Here is a 20112-nt window from a genome sequence, read left to right as displayed (position 1 = left end):
ATCAGAATAAAATTCTAGATATGGTATGCATCATGGTTACAGACCAGTAGTACATATATATTGCCAGATAGTTGATTATTTGAGACAATGGCAATGGAAATGATAATTAATAACATCAATATTCTTATGGAAACATCTTAACTTTTTCTCAATAGCACTTGCTTCACTAAATTGTCTAAGTTTGTGGATGAAGAACCATGTGGACCAGTAGCTTCTTCTGCAAAAGTTTTCCTTGTAGGAATCAAATAAATTGAAGGGAAAGCCTACGTTAAAAACAAAGATACCCAACAGAATTTAATGCCCAGAACAAACAAACAAGTAAATGATATTTTAGTGGGTATACAGTATTTTTCACAATTAAACCAATTAAACGTTATATCAAGCAATCAGAATAAAGATTCAAATTGTTTTCCACTCCATGGCCTTATTCCCCCAAATAACTTATTTAAGTAATCCCTCAATGAAAGCTCTTTGCATATAAAAGATATTTGAGTGTGCAAGTCCTTTTTCAAGCAAAGCGCCATATTCATTAAACCACGAAGATGCATTGGATCGGGTTTGATTTTTGGGCACATGGAGATCACTAGAGCTTAGTTCATTTGTAATATTATGTAATTTCCTTGTTCCATTTAGCAATGGTTCTTCTTCGCTTGGTGTATAATTGAAGAAGGCTTAATCCCTCAACATCACCTGGCTAGTTAGTAGAAAGAAAACTTCGGAGTGTTTGAAATTATTTTTTCTCTTGTATTTCTATAGTGAATTGTTACCAATTCCTCACACTCACTTGTAATTTGGTTCGTAACCACACTCATAGACACTCTCTAGCCACAAATAATAATGTGACTTCCTAAAAGCCTTATTTATAGTGGGTAGGAAATAAGATTAAAATAGGAATCCTAAACCAAGTAGGAATTGAAATAAGGATCTAAAACGAAGCTAGTTTGGCATTGTTGTGATGTGAAAATAATTACAGTCAGATTTGCTGTGAGAGAAATCAGTTGTGAAAGAAAGCAGTTTGTCTTTTGACAACTTTTTATTAAAAGTGATGTTGGTACAATAATAATTTTTTGTGTGAAAGTGTTGTGAGTTGTGTACAATGACTAAAACGAACATTATGGTGAAATAACATTCATGTGGTTTTGTCCCTAATCATCAAGCTCACGTTAGAGGAGTGTCTATGGTTTGAAATGGAGCATCTAATTTAAAATATCAATTTTGTTCTTTTTTACTCAAGCTGTTGTTATCTTTGTATCTAGTATGAAATGAAATAAACAATCAGAAACTTCCTAACTGATTTGAGTGGCGTTTGGATTTGGATTTGGATTTGGAAAGACGAGGAAACAAAGTAAGCTTTTGGATTTTGTCTTTTCTTTAACCTTGTCTGTGTTTTCTTGTTTCTTTTCTTTTCTTTCTTTCAGATTAAGCATTCAAGTATTAATGAGAGATTATGCTTTATCATCAGGTCAATATCTCCAACATAATTATACAAGGTTTTAAAGAAACTTCCACATAATTTCTTTGTTGAAAATGGTCTAACTTTATTTTTTTAACGACATCTTGTGTGGTGTCTTCATTTGAATCTGGAAGGCTATCCGGGATGGCTTCAAATTGAAAATCAGGCAAGCCATCGAGGGAATTGGATCCTAGAGTTTTAAGAAAGCGCTTGTGATTGAACTGTGTGTTAACAAAGGTTATATGAAAACCTCTATGGTGGAGGAGCTTTGCAAATTTAAGCATTGCCTTTATATGGCTTTGAGCAGGGAATGGAATGCAAACAGCATGTGGCTTAGTAGCTACTTCTGTGGAATCCATCTGAGATTTTGTGTGTGCATTGCAGTGCTTGCAAATGCAGATTATTTATAAAGCAAAACTGAGATACTTTTCAATGTGTACTATTCCAACTCCCTCACCACAGTTTATCCAAAGTTAATTTTATTTACTTACTATTAAGCCACTATGTCTGTGGCCATGGCAAGTTTAGTTGCCCTTATTTTATTTTATATTTAGCGTTAGACCATGTTTCCATGGCCATATTTATTGGAGGTTTAATTTTTTTTAATTTCATTTACTGGTCTCTACTTCTTTCAAAAAACTTTTTTAGAACAAAACAAGAAAACATGTTATTAGGCTCCGTATGACATCATACACGAATAAGGACGCTATATGGAGTAATAATAGAGATATCAACAGTGATAATAGAGATATGGTTATGGATAACATCTAGTTTTTTCTTAAATCGACTAAAGTATCTAAGTTTAGAGGAGACAATATTGTGCACGATCCATTAATACGACATGAATTCGCACGAAAAATTCAGTATTCAGGCATGGGTTATGGTGTCATGTTGATATCGTATTGATCCGTTAGTCACCCGTTAAGCTATCGTGTCGTGTCGTGTCAATTCACGAATACCCGTTAACCCGTTAAGCTCGGGGGTATTTGTGGAAAAAGGTATAGCTTTATATTTTTAATCTATTGATTTAAAATATTATTAATATAATGCATCATGGTTAGTGCACAATTGCCTGAAAAATGATAAAGACTTTAGAGTTGAAGGCCTGAAGCGTAGTAAAACCTTAATTAGAATAAAATTCTAGATATAGTACGCATCATGGTTACAGACCAGTAGTACATATATATTGCCAGATAGTTGATTATTTGAGACAATGGCAATGGAAATGATAATTAATAACATCAATATTCTTATGGAAACATCTTAACTTTTTCTCAATAGCACTTGATTCACTAAATTGTCTAAGTTTGTGGATGAAGAACCATGTGGACCAGTAGCTTCTTCTGCAAGTTTCTTCCACTCCATGACCTTATTTTTCATCTTCTTACCCTTCTCTCCCTCCATTAACTCTTTGATAAGCTTCTCTACCTCTTCCCTCTTCGCATCATCACTAATCTCCATGCCAATTCCCCATTCATTGCAAGTATAGCGACAGTCCATTTGCTGGTCCCCGAAGAATGGCCAACAGAGCATAGGAACTCCTGCAGTAAGGCTCTCAACTGTTGAATTCCAACCGCTGTGCATTAAAAATCCTCCAACTGAGGGGTGGTTGAGGACTTGCTCTTGTGGGCACCACCCAGCTATTAGACTTCTTTCCTTAGTTTCAGCCACAAACTCAGGCGGCAAAATAGCTGATTCTCCAACAACTAGATCAGGTCTAATTACCCAAAAGAATGGAAGCTTGCTATTTGCAAGTCCCCACCCAAACTCCACAAGCTGTTCTGGTGTCACGACTGCTACACTGCCGAAATTCACATAGACAACTGAGTTTGGTGCCTTGGTGTTTAGCCACTCGAGGCATTCAGTTTCTTCTTTCCATGGACTGTATCCCATTTTCAAAGGGTGCTCTGGTATCTGATTGAGATGCAATTGAAGAGGGCCAACGGTGTACACATGGGGAAGCATAGATGAGAGAGCTTCCAAAACATCTGTCTCCAAGGCATGAAAAGTATGAAGAACAACTGCTGAAGCTTCATGAGCTCTTTCGGTTTCTTCCATGATGAAGTTAAATCCGGTGTCATCCAGATTTGTGTTTCGCGCGAAGGTCGGGAGATCCCTTAAACGGATATCTCTCATTCCTGGGATCCAATCTATTACGGTGTCCAGATAGCCATTTTTGAAACAGCTCTCATCTGCAATAGACAAATGAAATTCAATTGAAGAAACATTTCATTTGCATGTTTAGAAACAACAATTGCTTTTAATTCGTAGTTATTCACCTTTGAGTGGAAAAAGTCCTTTTTCGACCACAGCGCGAAGTTGTTTAAATCCCATGAAGCTGCAGGCAGCTATAGTGTAGAACAGCGCTATAGGGACTCCGATTTCTTCAGCAGCTGTGATTGTGAACGCGGACATGAAACCATCTGAAACTATGCAAGTCACAGGAGGATTGTGGGATGTTGATATGGCATCATTGTTGAGTTTTGCAAGGAGGGCATGAAAGGGAGCCAAGAATTTTTTTTTTCTGATGGATTCACAAAGCAAGGTGGCATCTGGTGTGGCATCTTCATCTGAATCCGGAAGGCTATCCGGGAAGGCATCGAATTGAAAATCAGGCAAGCCAACAAGGGAATTGGGTCCTTGAGATTTAAGAAAGCGCTTGTGATTGAACTCTGTGTTAACAAAGGTTATATGAAAACCTCTGTGGTGGAGGAGCTTTGCAAATTTAAGCATTGCCTTTATATGGCTTTGATAAGGGAATGGAATGCAAACAGCGTGTGGCTTAGTTGCTACTTCTCTGGAATCCATCTTAGCTTTTGTGTGTGCATTGCAGTGCTTGCAAATGCAGAGTATTTATACAGCAAAAGTGAGGTAATGTCCTTCAGAATAGCTACTTTTTTTATTTTTTTTATTTTTTTATTATTTTAAGAATATTGCAGGCTGCAACCATAGTCATAAGTAGGAGAAAGACTTTTATGAAATAAGGATAGCAAAATAGTGTTATCTCATTGCAACTAAGTTTTTCTCCATAAGTAGACTCATAAAACTGTGTTTTAGTTTAATAAAATTATCATTAATGTGAAGTGTTTTAGTCATAAAATAGTTTGATTGTAAATGGGTTGAAGTGGAAACAGAGACGGATCTTTAGTTTGGCAAACCTACTTCTTTTTTCCAGCCAAAAAAATAAAATCCTAGCCCACCCACAGACCTTCCTTTAGTTTGGCAAACCTGGGCTATAGCCCAGGTGGCTTCTTTTTTCAAGCCAAAAAAAAATAAAATCCTAGCTTACCCACGGATGTACCTTTAGTTTGGCAACCCAGGTGGCTTCTTTTTTCCAGCCAAAAAAAATAGAATCCTAGCTCACCCAATTTTAATAACCTAACCTCATTTAGTTCTTCTCTTTACATGGCATGTAGTGAATAAAAAGAGAAGAAGAGGGGGGGTAGTTCTCCTCATTTTGTATTAAATTGATTAAAATATGAATAAAAAATTAAAATTAAACTCTCTCTCTCCCCCTCTATCCCGATTTCTACTCTTCCCAAACTCGATTTTTTTTTGGTTGGTTTTTTATTTGATTTGATTTTATTGTTATTTTAAAGATGTGATTATTTATTTATTCTTTTGGTTTTAATATAAAAATACCATTTTGCCCCTGCATTTAACAGAAAAAGTTAACAAAATTAATGGCTGGACCATTTGTCCTAACAAAAGTGAAGTTAAAGGAATATGAGAACGATTTTGGAAATTGAGGTACTCAAATGCAAACCAGGTCTAAGTCCAAGAACGAATAAAACGATTAACCCTTGTCACGCCCCGGACCCGTGGGTCAGTGGAAACCCCGTGCCCAGTGCATGAGAAAATAAAAGGTAAAATAGAATAAAAAGAAGCCGAAACATAAAATAAACTTTTCTTATAAAAATAGCTCCCAAAATCTTAAAACTTTACAATTAAAAAAAATAAAGCTCTATCACTCTCATCTAGTTCAGCCTCAACTGATTTAGTCCTTGTCATGCCCACTAATTCATCTGAAAAATTAAACAGGGTGAGGGATGAGAAACCACCACTCAGTAGGGACATGAGACCTCACCACAGTAGATTGATTTAACTAAATTAAGTGACATGTAATCACACAGCTAAATATCACATTATTAATAATAATGCATGAATGAATGCTCTTCATCTACTCCTGTTAATTCATATGACTGCACAAGCAGACCTGCACGTCCCATACCATGCTTATACCACTTGGCCCCAAATGCCCATTTATATGAACAAACACCCATTTCAATCTTCTCATAATTCCCATTTCGTTAGTCATCTTGTCTAACTCTCTGTCGCTAGTCCCGAATCACCCAATGAAAACCATGTGCACTGCGAGATCCTTGAGACCTGGTACCTGCCAAGAGTTAGACTCAACTACACAAAAGATCCTTCCCATTACCCCCTTTTTCTTACTTTCTTTATCAACCCAAGAATTCCAGCCATCACCGATAACATATGATCATGTCAATATGAATAAAATAATATGATGATAATTAACAACACTTAAACACCCAATATCAATAATAATCAAATAATAATATCATGCATAATATAGTGCTCACAAAATTTAATTAGATCAATCTTTGTAAAAGGTCACCAAAAAACTCCTATCTCGATTCCAAAACATATCTCTATGTTAAGAAAATACAAGTTAAGTCCTAATCTCTTCCAAGGATTTCATCATCATCATCATATCTCTCTCTCTCTCTCATGTTGCATGATATATGTTCCTTTCATTAACACTCCTATTTATAGGTGGTGAGATGGCGGTAACAGTGGAGAGGATAATAACAAAGCCCATTATCTTATCTATACAAAAAGATAACTTGGTCGCCACTCTTTTTTATAAGTTGCTATATATGTGTCAACGCCAGGAGATTTATTTCCAAAGGCTGTGACACCTATTGAAATTATAAACTCCACCTCAAGCTAAGATAGACTTATTCACCAAATTGTAAGCATGAGCTGTCCAAATGCATGGTAATGCATCAACTAATTTAATGGAAAAAACCACATCCAGCATCCAAATTAAGATAAGAGAGAAACAGTCATTCTCTCCAAGAAAACAATGTAAGGATGCCAGGTCTAAACTGTTAATCCATGTTATTAATATATATGTATATAAAGCACCCAATAACCATCTAATGGCATCCCAAGAAATAATGAACAAATATATAATTTAACCCTTTTTATTCAAAAGAACATATGTATATATAAATATTTAATGAAATAATATACACATAACTATTGAAATGGTATTATAAACGTAAAACAATTATAAATATACATTTCCTTCTTAGCAAGATAATTACTTAAGAATATATAATAACATTTATTTTTCTTTAATGAACATTTAAGAAACAGACTCTCACAATCTACTCTCCTTAAAGAAATTTCGTCCTCGAAATTTAAAAAGAAAAACTGGAATAAGGGAAAAATTTATGGGTACTTCTTACACATTTTAGTTTCTAATTCCCATGTAGCTTTCAATGTATTCCCATGTACCCAAAGAATTTTGACCAATGATATTATTTTCGTACGTCACACTTGTTCCTTAGAATCCAAAATCTGAGTCGGTCTTTCTTCAAATGACAGTTCCTCATCTAAATTGAGCTCTCCTCAATCTAGAAAATGGGTTGGATCAGGCTCATACTTTCGAAGCATAGAAACAAGGAAAACATCAGGTACATTCAACAGTTGAGGTGGTAATGCTGACTTATAAGCTACTTCACCCATCCTTTCTAAGATTTCAAATGGTCCAACAAACTTTGGTGATAATTTTCCAGTCTTCCCAAACCTTTTTTTACTCCACTTAGTAGTGAGAGTTTAAGAAATACATAATCACCCACGTCAATACTTAATGTTTTCCTTCTTCGGTCTACATAGTTCTTTTGTCAACTTTGAGTAGTTAAAAGACGTTGCTTGATAACTTTAATCCCTTCAGTTGTCTCTTGTACCAAACCAGGTCCTAGCAATACAGTTTCTCCTACTTCAGTCCAACACACAGGTGATTGACAAGGTCTTCAATATAAAGCTTCATAAGGTGGTATCTGAATGCTAGACTGATAGTTGTTGTAGGCAAACTCTACTACCACTAAATGATCTTCCCAACTACTTCCCTCCAAATCTAGAATACATGCTCTCAACAAGTCCTCTAAAATTTGAATAGTTCTCTCCAATTGTCCATAAGTTTGGGGATAAAAGGCGGTACCAAATTTAGTTGCGTACCTAACACTTTCTGTAAGCTTCCCCAAATTTTAGAAGTAAACTTGGAATCTCTATCCGATACAATCAAAATAGGAATTCCATGTAATCTTACTATATCTCTAACGTAAAGCTTTCCAAGATTTTTAGTGGAATCCATTGATTTGACTGTATGAAATGTGCAGATTTGGTCAAACGATCCACCATAATCCATATTGCATCACGTCCTTTTGGATATTTAGGTAAACCTGTAACAAAATTCATTGTTATATGATCTCATTTCCATTCTACTACTGGTAATGGCTGTAATGGACTTGACGGTTTCTGATATTCAGTTTTCACCAGCTAACATGTTAGACATTTTGCTGCAAATATTTCTACACCTCCCTTCATACTACTCCACCAAAAATTACGTCTAAAATCACGATACATCTTTGTCCCTCTAGAATGAATTGTATAGGTGAATGATGACTTTCTCTGAGAACTTCATTTCTTATATCAGAAATATTTGGTACATAAAACTTATTCAAATATCTTAATCCACTGCTTGTGAGGATACTCCATCCTTCCTGTGTCTTTCTAGTTGTAATCTTAGTTCGAATGTCTTCAGACATAGAATCCAAATCCTGTGCCTCAATTATTCTTCCAATCAAAGTGGGGTGAGTTACCAAATTACATAGATATGCACAATCCTCATGCGCACCTATATATAGGTCAAAATCGTAAAGAGACTCCACCATCTTCCACCTTTGATCATACAAACTTGCTACAATTCCTTGAGGATTTTGACTTAAAGCATCTGTTACCACATTAGCCTTTCCTGGAAGATAATGTAAGTCAAAATCATAATCTTCCAGGTATTCCATCCATCGCTTTTGTCTTAAATTCAACTCCTTCTAAGTCAATAAATACTTCAAACTCTTATGATCCAAAAAGAGTTCAAAACGTTCCCCATACAAATAATATCTCCATATCTTCAGTGTGTGAACAATGGTTGCCAATTCTAGATCATGTGTTAGATAATTCTTTTCATGTCATTTCAATTGAAAAAAGTCGTATGCAACTACTTTGTTAGCTTGCAACAAAACACATCCTAAGACTTCTGAAAGGACCCGCCCCGAATTTTTCAGAACTCGAGGCGAACCCTTTGAAATTCCCGACATCCTCCCGATATCAGGCCCAAATACTAAAAATCGAGACTTCCTGCCGAAAATTCGGCAGAGTCTCCCCTATAAATTGGACATTTCCCAAAATTTATACCTGCATGGAAACACATTTAATATTCCCAACTGGCAGCATGCACAATATAATTTCATGCAATTCGCACAAATGGCCTTCGGCCTTCCAATAATTCTTAACCAACTACCAAACAATTCAAATACCAATTATGACTAATATTTAGTCTGCGGCTGCAGCTAATAACCTTAGGCTGCCTACGTACCCTCCTTGAGGGATCAAGCCACACGTAGTTCTTCCATAAAACCCAATTCCACACTTGGGCGATACCTTATTTCATTTCTTTGTATTTCATATAATATCTCCCCATACGCCAGTACAACCAACGCCACGTATGGGGCCTGTCAACACGCCGGATAACCTACGCCACGTGCGACCATGCCATACTATCATAATATCTCCCCATACGCCGGTACAACCAACGCCACGTATGGGATCTGTCACAACGCCGGATAACCTACGTCACGCGAGACCTGCACATCATATCACATCTCTCCCCATACGCCGGTACAACCAACGCCACGTATGGGGCATGTCCCAACGCCGGTTAACCTACGCCACGCGGGACCTCAATATCATATCAAAAATCTCCCCATACGCCGGTACAACCAACGCCACGTATGGGGTCTGTCGACACGCCGGATAACCTACGCCACGTGCGACCTCAACACAATATCACAATATCTCCCCATATGCCGGTACAACCAACGCCACGTATGGGGCCTGTCTCAACGCCGGATAACCTACGCCATGTGAGACCTAACTTTCACTTGGTGGTGCTTGTAGTGAATCCAAAATTCGGGAAGGTACCTAAAGTAGTGCGTATAGCACTCCAAACTGACAGTCTAGACTCTTTTGTACTCTTGTACAAACATATTATAATTATAAATATATAAATTAATTCTAATATTGTGTAACCCTCCACAATAATCTAGTACCCGATAATCTCCCCTAGAAAGGTGAGATTACTCCGGGAGACTCACGGTCAACCAAGGGTCAAACTACTATAACCCTGGTCAAAAGGACCTGCGGAACCCACGACCTCCAATTTCCGATCCGAGAGTCCCTATGGGTTCTACCAGGTATAGGACTCTTGTCCTGCAAGTTTGATTCAGATCGGACGGTCGGATCGCTCACGATCGCACGATCTGACGGTTAATATAAAATAAAAACTTTAAAATTATTTTTCGGAACATTCGGGGCTCCGATTCACAATCCGTGAATTCCTACACGATCCTAGAAATACCTAGATCAACATATATTAAATTTGGGTCCATCCAACGGCCCCAACCTATCGCACCTGGATAACGCGCAATATGCGAATATCCGTTCGATAGTCAAACGACGTCCGAATTGAGATCCGCGAAATCCTACGCACTCGTGACAACCTAAGGATCTCATCGGAACACATGCTACTTTTTCTACAGTGCCCACGCGCCGCCGCACGCTCCGGCAGCCCGTGGGTGCCCAAAGCGATAACGCTTCGCCGGAAAATCTCAAAACGACGGCTCCAAACTCCTACCCTAGGTATAACACCCTATTTGGAGCCACTTTTGTTCTTGGACCTACCCCAAAAACTGACCGGAAGTGGCCGGAATCACGATCCCAAAACCGGCCGAATTTCAATTCGAAAATCGAATTGTCTACGCTAAGAATCGATCTAATCCTACCCAACCATCAGCTAGAGCAGCTCGAGAGGACGACGGCCCGGTCATTTTGGTACCGGTCCCGTCGTCATTGGTGGTCGGAGGAGAGCACGGCCGGCCAAAACGTGGCCAGCTGCCGTCGCGCGCGTGAGAGAGGAGAGAGAGACCCGCGGGAGAGAGAGAGAGAGAGAGAGAGAGAGAGAGAGAGAGAGAGAGAGAGAGAGAAAATCTGAGTTTTTATAAAAAAAATCCTATTTCGAAATATTTACGATTGTGCCACTGGGCTTCTTTTGACCATATCTCTCTCGTTACAACTCCGATTCGAGCCCACTACATGTCTATGAACTCGTCTCAGTACGACCTATCCAAAAATACTAGTCTGTAAGATCCCACATCAACCAACGGAGAGGGGGCGATGTGCCTTATATGTGCACACCCGCATCCATCTAGCACGAGGCCTTTTGGGAGTTCACTGGCTTCGGAGTCGTAGGAACTTCGAAGTTAAGTGAGTTGGGGGCCAGAGCAATCCCAGGATGGGTGATCCAATGGGAAGTTGCTCGTGAGCTCCCAGAAACAAAACCGTGAGGGCCAGAGAGGGGGGGCCCAAAGCGGACAATATCGTGCTACGACGGAGTTGATTCCGGGATGTGACAATTTGGTATCAGAGCCACTCTGCCGTGTGGTGTGAGTGTGCCGACGAGGACGTCGGGCCCTTGAGGGGGGTGGATTGTAAGATCCCACATCAACCAACGGAGAGGGGGCGATGTGCCTTATATATGCACACCCGCATCCATCTAGCACGAGGCCTTTTGGGAGCTCACTGGCTTCGAAGTCGTAAGAACTTCAAAGTTAAGCGAGTTGGGGCCAGAGCAATCCCAGGATGGGTGACCCACTGGGAAGTTGCTCGTGAGCTCCCAGAAACAAAACCGTGAGGGCCAGAGAGGGGGGGCCCAAAGCGGACAATATCGTGCTACGACGGAGTTGATCCCGAGATGTGACATAGTCACTGCCCCAAACTCTCTCCGGTTAAAAATATGACCAAAATGCCCTTAAATAATTAAATACTTAAATAAGGGTTAAATTTGAGGTCGGGGTGTTACAACTTCCATCACTTTTCTTCACAAAGAATGGAGAAAAAACCTCCATGGTAAGGTACTAGGACGAATAAAACCTTTACTTTCAAGTTCTTGAAGTTGTGTTTTGAGTTCCTTCAACTCTATTGGTGCCATTCAATGTGGAGGTATAGATATAGGCGACATGCCAGGATAAATATCTATAGAAAAACTCCATTTCTAGGGGGATTCCATATAATTCTTCTGGGAAAACATCACCGAAATCTTTCACTATTTGGATAAGCTCAAGCTTGGTATTACTTAGATCCTCAGTGACCATGTAAGCAATCAATCTCAAATAATTACAATTTCCATTATCCAAGATTGATGTGAGTATTCCTACTTCCATAGAAACTACATGTTTTCCCTCGCTAAGAGTCATAGTCACCATCTTTCTACCACAATAAAAAATAGCTTTAAATTGGGTCAAGTCCATCCCTAATATTACATCATACTCCATTAATTCCAATATCATTAGGTCAACAACAAGTTTATGATATGATATCTCTATTATGCAAGATCTACACACCTTATTAACTTCGACACATTTACCCAATGGAGATCCAACCATTAATGAAGATTTCATAAATTCATATTCTAATCCAAGAATAAACGCAAACGAAATAGAGATGAATGAATTTGTAGCACCGGGGTCAAACAATATCTTAGCCCATGAGTTGTAAACTAGAAATGTACCTTCTACCATAGTAGGTTCATTTTGCTTTGTCACTTGTCCAATAGCATACACATGTCCTTGAGTGAGTTATTCTAGTCTCCTTGCTCCTCCCAAATAGGTAGAAGCAATAGCCACTTTCAGATTTCCTAGAACTCTTTGTTCATTTATCTTTCTCCTTTAACACTCATTGTTTGACAACCTTGAATCTCTTGATGGGGTTCTTGGTTTTGTTGATTTGTTTCACGTATTGCAAAGGCCATATCCTGAATGGTTAGTATTACCCTCATGCTACCATTCTTATCATTGTCACGTTTCCCATCTACTCTAGCTATCTTAACAATTGAACCTTTACCAAATATTTCTACCAAATTAAACCAACATATATAAAACAATACTAAACAATTATTCCGTAAACTACACTTAATCATAAAAAGAAATATGCTCCTGAAAAGTTAGGTCACTAACTTACTTCACCAATTCAAATTTACTTTGTGGTAATACTATACCACAGTTCCCAAGGGTATTTAATCCCTAAAGCTCTTATACCATTCTGTCACGCCTCGGACCTGGGGGTTAGTGGAAACCTCGTGCCCAGTGCATGAGAAAATAAAAAGTAAAATAGAATAACAGGAAGTTGAAACATAAAATAAACTTTTCTTATAAAAATAGCTCCCAAAATCTTACAACTTTAAAATTAAAAAAATAAAGCTCTATCACTCTCATCTAATTTAGCCTCAACTGGTTTAGTCTTTGTCTTGCCTACTAATTCATCTGAAAAATTAAACAGGGTGAGGAATGAACAACCACCGCTCAGTAGGGACATGAGACCTTACCGCAGTAGATTGATATATCTAAATTAAGTGACATGCAATCACACAGCCAAATATCACATTATTAATAATAATGCATGAATGAATGCTCTTCATCTACTCCTGTTAATTCATATAACTGGACAAGCAGATTTGCACGTCCCATACCATGCTTATACCACTTGGTCCCGAATGCCCATTTGTATGAACTAACACCCATTTCAATCATCCCATAATTCCCCTTTCGTTAGTCATCTTGTCTAACTCCCTGTCGCCAGTCCTGAATCACCCAATAAAAACCATATGCGCTGCGGGATCCCTGAGACCTGGTACTTATCAAGAGTTAGACTCAACTACACAAAAGATCCTTCCCATTACCCCCTTTTCCATACTTTCTTTATCAACCCAAGAATTCTAGCCATCACCGATAACATATGATCATGTCAATATTAATAAAATAATATGATAATTAACAACACTTAAACACCCAATATCAATAATAATCGAATAATAATATCATGCATGATATAATGCTCACGAAATTTAATTTGATCAATCTTTATAAAAGGTCACCAAGAAACTCCTACCTCGATTCCAAAGCATTTCTCCAAGTTAAGAAAATACAAGCTAAGTCCTATATCTCTTCTAAGAATTTCATCATCATCTCTCTCCAAGTTAAGAAAATACAAGCTAAATCCTATATCTCTTCTAAGAATTTCATCATCATCATCTCTCTCTCTCTCTCTCTCTCTTTACCCTTTGCCTGATATCTCTTCCTTCCATTAAAACTTCTATTTATTGGTGGTGAGATGGCGTAACAATGGAGAGGATAATAACAAAGGACATTATCTTATTTATACGAAAAGATAACTTGGTTGCCACTCTATTTTATAAGTTGCTATGTGTCAACGCTAGGAGATTTATTTCCAAAGGCTGTGACCACTATAATAAAAATATACTATGACAACACGTTATTAACAACGTGCGTAAGTTAGCGATGGTAATGCATCAACTAATTTAATGGAAAAAGCCACATCCGGCATCCTAATTAAGATAAGAGAGAAATAGTCTTTCTCTCCAAGAAAACAATGTAAGGATGCCACGTCTAAACTCTTAATCCATGTTATTAATATATATGTATAGAAAGCATCCAATAACCATCTAATGGCATCTCAAGAAATAATGGACAAATATATAATTTAACCCCTTTTATTCAAAAGAACATATGTATATATAAATATTTAATGAAATAATATACATATAAATATTGAAGTTGTATTATATACGTAATTCCCGGAAACAAGGGCGAATCTCGTCTTTGTTCCGACATCATCCCGATGCCGGGTCCACTTACTAAAAACCCATACTCTCTACCAAAATTTTGGCAAAGTCTCCCCTGTGAATTGAACAAACCCAACAAAAATTCAACCTGCATAAACATAGAATAATCCCAACCAGCAGCATGCTTTAAAGCGAATAAACAGTTTACAACCAAATGGCCTCCGGCCTCACAAATCAAACCCTAACAGGGGCGATAACAGAGCATGGCTAAGAACTTCAATTTCAATAAGACAGAGTTCAAAGGGAAAAACATGAAGAAAGAGTCCTACGAAGACTCAAGGCTCGGAAGCTCATGATCCGGCTCTGCTGCGGAGCTCAGTCAACTACTGGCTGGGGGGCGCAAAATAGAAAATTGTGAGTGGACAAAAATAAATTCAGTTCAGTGTAAACCAACGTAATATAACCCCACCGTTTAGAAAACCATGCAAGAAATCCCATGCATCTCAAAACCATCATACTCAAATATATATATATATATATAATATATATATCAAAACAAATCAATACCAGATACGAAGTTCGAAATCCATAAAGAACGCTTTACAAAACCCACCATCCAAAACTTATAAATCTCACAACTAAACTCTCGAAAGCGTACCCATTGGTACGACCGGCAAGGAAGTATCCACACCGAGAAACAAAAATGAATGAATAGATATATATATAAATATATCATATAAGAGATATATATATTATAAATATGACCATCACCTAGTTGTACCGGGGAAACAATCCAACCGGGGGATTGTTTGACTAGTCACCCTGGCAGAGTCCTCATGAAAAGTCCTCAATCCACTATGTGACTAGGGAACGAGCCGTCCAACTGGGGGACCAACTCTCAGCCAGCACGTACCGTCGATAACCTCAAAACTCATACGTCTGTGATCAGTCCTACGAGCGCAGACTACCCAATCAAGGGTCTACAGCAACATCCCGTCAAGGATGCCCCGGGTTCCGACAATTCCAAGTATCTCAAGTCTCCATATCCAAGTTCCAAATCAGGGGAGGTACATAGGGTAGTGCTTATAGCACACCAAACTGACATTCTATACTCACCACTTTCCACAATCTCATCTCAACAACCCAAGTACCTCACACATAGCCAAATATATATAGAAATCCTCAAAATCCATATATTCATACTCAAGATACTCAAATATGTCAAAACCCAAAATATATTTTCAATGCCTCATAAAAATATCACTTTCAACAATTTCATAAATAATATATCCAAAATACCGTTTAAAACATCATGCATAATATTTCCCAAAATCCATATAAAATATGCTTTCAATACCCAACAATGCCAAACCCACAATATATTGACAAAGCGCTATACAAACATCAAATTCAACCCATGAATATAATATATTCAATAAATTATTAAAAACATTATGCATAAATCTTTCATCAATAAAAACATGTATAAGATTTGAAAACAAAGTTCACTCACAAGTAGTCCCACGCTGCTTGACCCTGAGAGGGTCCCGCCTGCTGCGTATGCGTGGTCGAAGTACCTAATTCAGAATACGTACACAAGATTAATACGAAGCGTTTCGAACGAGTACTTTGAATTAAATATCCTAATTTCCCAGGTTTCTAGTAAGTGTACTAGGAATGAGACATTCTAAGGTCCAACTACTCAATTTGGACGATGGAACAACTTCGGGAGACACTCGGTCAACCGGCGGTCAAACTTCCCAATTCAGGTCAACCGGGTCCACGGGACCCACGACCTCCGTTTTACAATCCGTAAGTTCCTAAAGGTTCCACAAGGTCTAAGATACCCGTCTCGCAAGTTTGGTCTGAAACAGACGGTTAGATCGCTTACGATCGCACGATCAGACGGTTAATATAAAACTCAAACTTTAAGTTATTGAATTGGAACATCCGGGCTCCGATTCACGATCTGCGAAGTCCTACACGATCCTAGGAATACCTAGAACAACATAATTTAATTGGGAAATGATCCAACGGTCAGAACCTATCGAACCCGGATAACGCACACTATGCGAAAATCCGTTCGATAGTCAAACGACATCCGAATTGAGATCCGCGAATTCCTACGTACTCGTGACAACCAGGAGATCGCATTGGGACAATAATGACCCTCTGCTATAGTGCCCACGTACCGCCACACGCGCGGGTGTCCAAAGCGATAAAGCTTCACCGGAAAATCTCCAAACTACAAGCCACCCCTCCCGGCTACAGGTTCTACTCGACGAGTGGAACATTTTATTCAAACACCCAAGTCCAATTCGGACGGCAAGTGGTCAGAATCGGCTTCAGAAACTCACGGTTTAACCCGGAACTTCACGGCCTTGATCCGGCGACAAAATAGAAAGCATTAGTCATATTTGTATAGCAACACAATAGTTTTGGTGACATTTGAATGGGTGGTCAATGACTTTGGTTACTAGTCACCATTATTTGTGACTAATTATCTCACACCTTAAAGAATTGGTGAGTATTGATTTAATACAATAAATGTAAAACAACTGACACATGAATAGTAATTTGTTGAATATAATACTTAAGGATAATCTTCCTCGAGAGTAGTAATCCAATTAAATATGTATAGAACACAGTAAAAAGGAAATACGTATAAAAAATAATTAAATATTAGCCGATTCTCCAATAAGATTTTAGAGTTAAAGGCCTGAAGCGTAGTGAAACCTTAATCAGAATAAAATTCTAGATATAGTACGCATCATGGTTACAGACCAGTAGTACATATATATTGCCAGATAGTTGATTATTTGAGACAATGGCAATGGAAATGATAATTAATAACATCAATATTCTTATGGAAACATCTTAACTTTTTCTCAATAGCACTTGATTCACTAAATTGTCTAAGTTTGTGGATGAAGAACCATGTGGACCAGTAGCTTCTTCTGCAAGTTTCTTCCACTCCATGACCTTATTTTTCATCTTCTTACCCTTCTCTCCCTCCATTAACTCTTTGATAAGCTTCTCTACCTCTTCCCTCTTCGCATCATCACTAATCTCCATGCCAATTCCCCATTCATTGCAAGTATAGCGACAGTCCATTTGCTGGTCCCCGAAGAATGGCCAACAGAGCATAGGAACTCCTGCAGTAAGGCTCTCAACTGTTGAATTCCAACCGCTGTGCATTAAAAATCCTCCAACTGAGGGGTGGTTGAGGACTTGCTCTTGTGGGCACCACCCAGCTATTAGACTTCTTTCCTTAGTTTCAGCCACAAACTCAGGCGGCAAAATAGCTGATTCTCCAACAACTAGATCAGGTCTAATTACCCAAAAGAATGGAAGCTTGCTATTTGCAAGTCCCCACCCAAACTCCACAAGCTGTTCTGGTGTCACGACTGCTACACTGCCGAAATTCACATAGACAACTGAGTTTGGTGCCTTGGTGTTTAGCCACTCGAGGCATTCAGTTTCTTCTTTCCATGGACTGTATCCCATTTTCAAAGGGTGCTCTGGTATCTGATTGAGATGCAATTGAAGAGGGCCAACGGTGTACACATGGGGAAGCATAGATGAGAGAGCTTCCAAAACATCTGTCTCCAAGGCATGAAAAGTATGAAGAACAACTGCTGAAGCTTCATGAGCTCTTTCGGTTTCTTCCATGATGAAGTTAAATCCGGTGTCATCCAGATTTGTGTTTCGCGCGAAGGTCGGGAGATCCCTTAAACGGATATCTCTCATTCCTGGGATCCAATCTATTACGGTGTCCAGATAGCCATTTTTGAAACAGCTCTCATCTGCAATAGACAAATGAAATTCAATTGAAGAAACATTTCATTTGCATGTTTAGAAACAACAATTGCTTTTAATTCGTAGTTATTCACCTTTGAGTGGAAAAAGTCCTTTTTCGACCACAGCGCGAAGTTGTTTAAATCCCATGAAGCTGCAGGCAGCTATAGTGTAGAACAGCGCTATAGGGACTCCGATTTCTTCAGCAGCTGTGATTGTGAACGCGGACATGAAACCATCTGAAACTATGCAAGTCACAGGAGGATTGTGGGATGTTGATATGGCATCATTGTTGAGTTTTGCAAGGAGGGCATGAAAGGGAGCCAAGAATTTTTTTTTTCTGATGGATTCACAAAGCAAGGTGGCATCTGGTGTGGCATCTTCATCTGAATCCGGAAGGCTATCCGGGAAGGCATCGAATTGAAAATCAGGCAAGCCAACAAGGGAATTGGGTCCTTGAGATTTAAGAAAGCGCTTGTGATTGAACTCTGTGTTAACAAAGGTTATATGAAAACCTCTGTGGTGGAGGAGCTTTGCAAATTTAAGCATTGCCTTTATATGGCTTTGATAAGGGAATGGAATGCAAACAGCGTGTGGCTTAGTTGCTACTTCTCTGGAATCCATCTTAGCTTTTGTGTGTGCATTGCAGTGCTTGCAAATGCAGAGTATTTATACAGCAAAAGTGAGGTAATGTCCTTCAGAATAGCTACTTTTTTTATTTTTTTTATTTTTTTATTATTTTAAGAATATTGCAGGCTGCAACCATAGTCATAAGTAGGAGAAAGACTTTTATGAAATAAGGATAGCAAAATAGTGTTATCTCATTGCAACTAAGTTTTTCTCCATAAGTAGACTCATAAAACTGTGTTTTAGTTTAATAAAATTATCATTAATGTGAAGTGTTTTAGTCATAAAATAGTTTGATTGTAAATGGGTTGAAGTGGAAACAGAGACGGATCTTTAGTTTGGCAAACCTACTTCTTTTTTCCAGCCAAAAAAATAAAATCCTAGCCCACCCACAGACCTTCCTTTAGTTTGGCAAACCTGGGCTATAGCCCAGGTGGCTTCTTTTTTCAAGCCAAAAAAAAATAAAATCCTAGCTTACCCACGGATGTACCTTTAGTTTGGCAACCCAGGTGGCTTCTTTTTTCCAGCCAAAAAAAATAGAATCCTAGCTCACCCAATTTTAATAACCTAACCTCATTTAGTTCTTCTCTTTACATGGCATGTAGTGAATAAAAAGAGAAGAAGAGGGGGGGTAGTTCTCCTCATTTTGTATTAAATTGATTAAAATATGAATAAAAAATTAAAATTAAACTCTCTCTCTCCCCCTCTATCCCGATTTCTACTCTTCCCAAACTCGATTTTTTTTTGGTTGGTTTTTTATTTGATTTGATTTTATTGTTATTTTAAAGATGTGATTATTTATTTATTCTTTTGGTTTTAATATAAAAATACCATTTTGCCCCTGCATTTAACAGAAAAAGTTAACAAAATTAATGGCTGGACCATTTGTCCTAACAAAAGTGAAGTTAAAGGAATATGAGAACGATTTTGGAAATTGAGGTACTCAAATGCAAACCGGGTCTAAGTCCAAGAACGAATAAAACGATTAACCCTTGTCACGCCCCGGACCCGTGGGTCAGTGGAAACCCCGTGCCCAGTGCATGAGAAAATAAAAGGTAAAATAGAATAAAAAGAAGCCGAAACATAAAATAAACTTTTCTTATAAAAATAGCTCCCAAAATCTTAAAACTTTACAATTAAAAAAAATAAAGCTCTATCACTCTCATCTAGTTCAGCCTCAACTGATTTAGTCCTTGTCATGCCCACTAATTCATCTGAAAAATTAAAC

The 20112-nt window shown here is 38.2% G+C and overlaps 2 protein-coding genes across 2 annotated transcripts; both read right to left on the bottom strand.

Annotated features, from left to right (window-relative positions):
- LOC109948564 (7-deoxyloganetin glucosyltransferase-like) lies at positions 37–19370 on the bottom strand. Its single transcript, XM_020562073.1, has 3 exons — positions 18353–19370; positions 17405–18265; positions 37–205 (listed from the first exon to the last, which is right to left on the bottom strand). Exons 1-3 carry the CDS (start codon positions 18879–18881, stop codon positions 138–140), a joined length of 1458 nt encoding a protein of 485 aa, XP_020417662.1. The 5' UTR covers positions 18882–19370; the 3' UTR covers positions 37–137.
- LOC109948565 (7-deoxyloganetin glucosyltransferase-like) lies at positions 2567–4683 on the bottom strand. The gene is made up of 2 exons (XM_020562074.1): positions 3733–4683; positions 2567–3645 (listed from the first exon to the last, which is right to left on the bottom strand). The coding sequence occupies exons 1-2, from the start codon at positions 4259–4261 to the stop codon at positions 2717–2719; spliced, it is 1458 nt and encodes a 485-aa protein (XP_020417663.1). The 5' UTR covers positions 4262–4683; the 3' UTR covers positions 2567–2716.

The sequence above is a fragment of the Prunus persica genome, chromosome G4, assembly GCF_000346465.2.
Source record: "Prunus persica cultivar Lovell chromosome G4, Prunus_persica_NCBIv2, whole genome shotgun sequence".
NCBI classification, from domain to species: Eukaryota; Viridiplantae; Streptophyta; class Magnoliopsida; order Rosales; family Rosaceae; genus Prunus; species Prunus persica.
The sequence above is the reverse complement of the archived record's forward strand: the minus strand, read 5'-3'. Positions and strand labels throughout refer to the sequence as shown.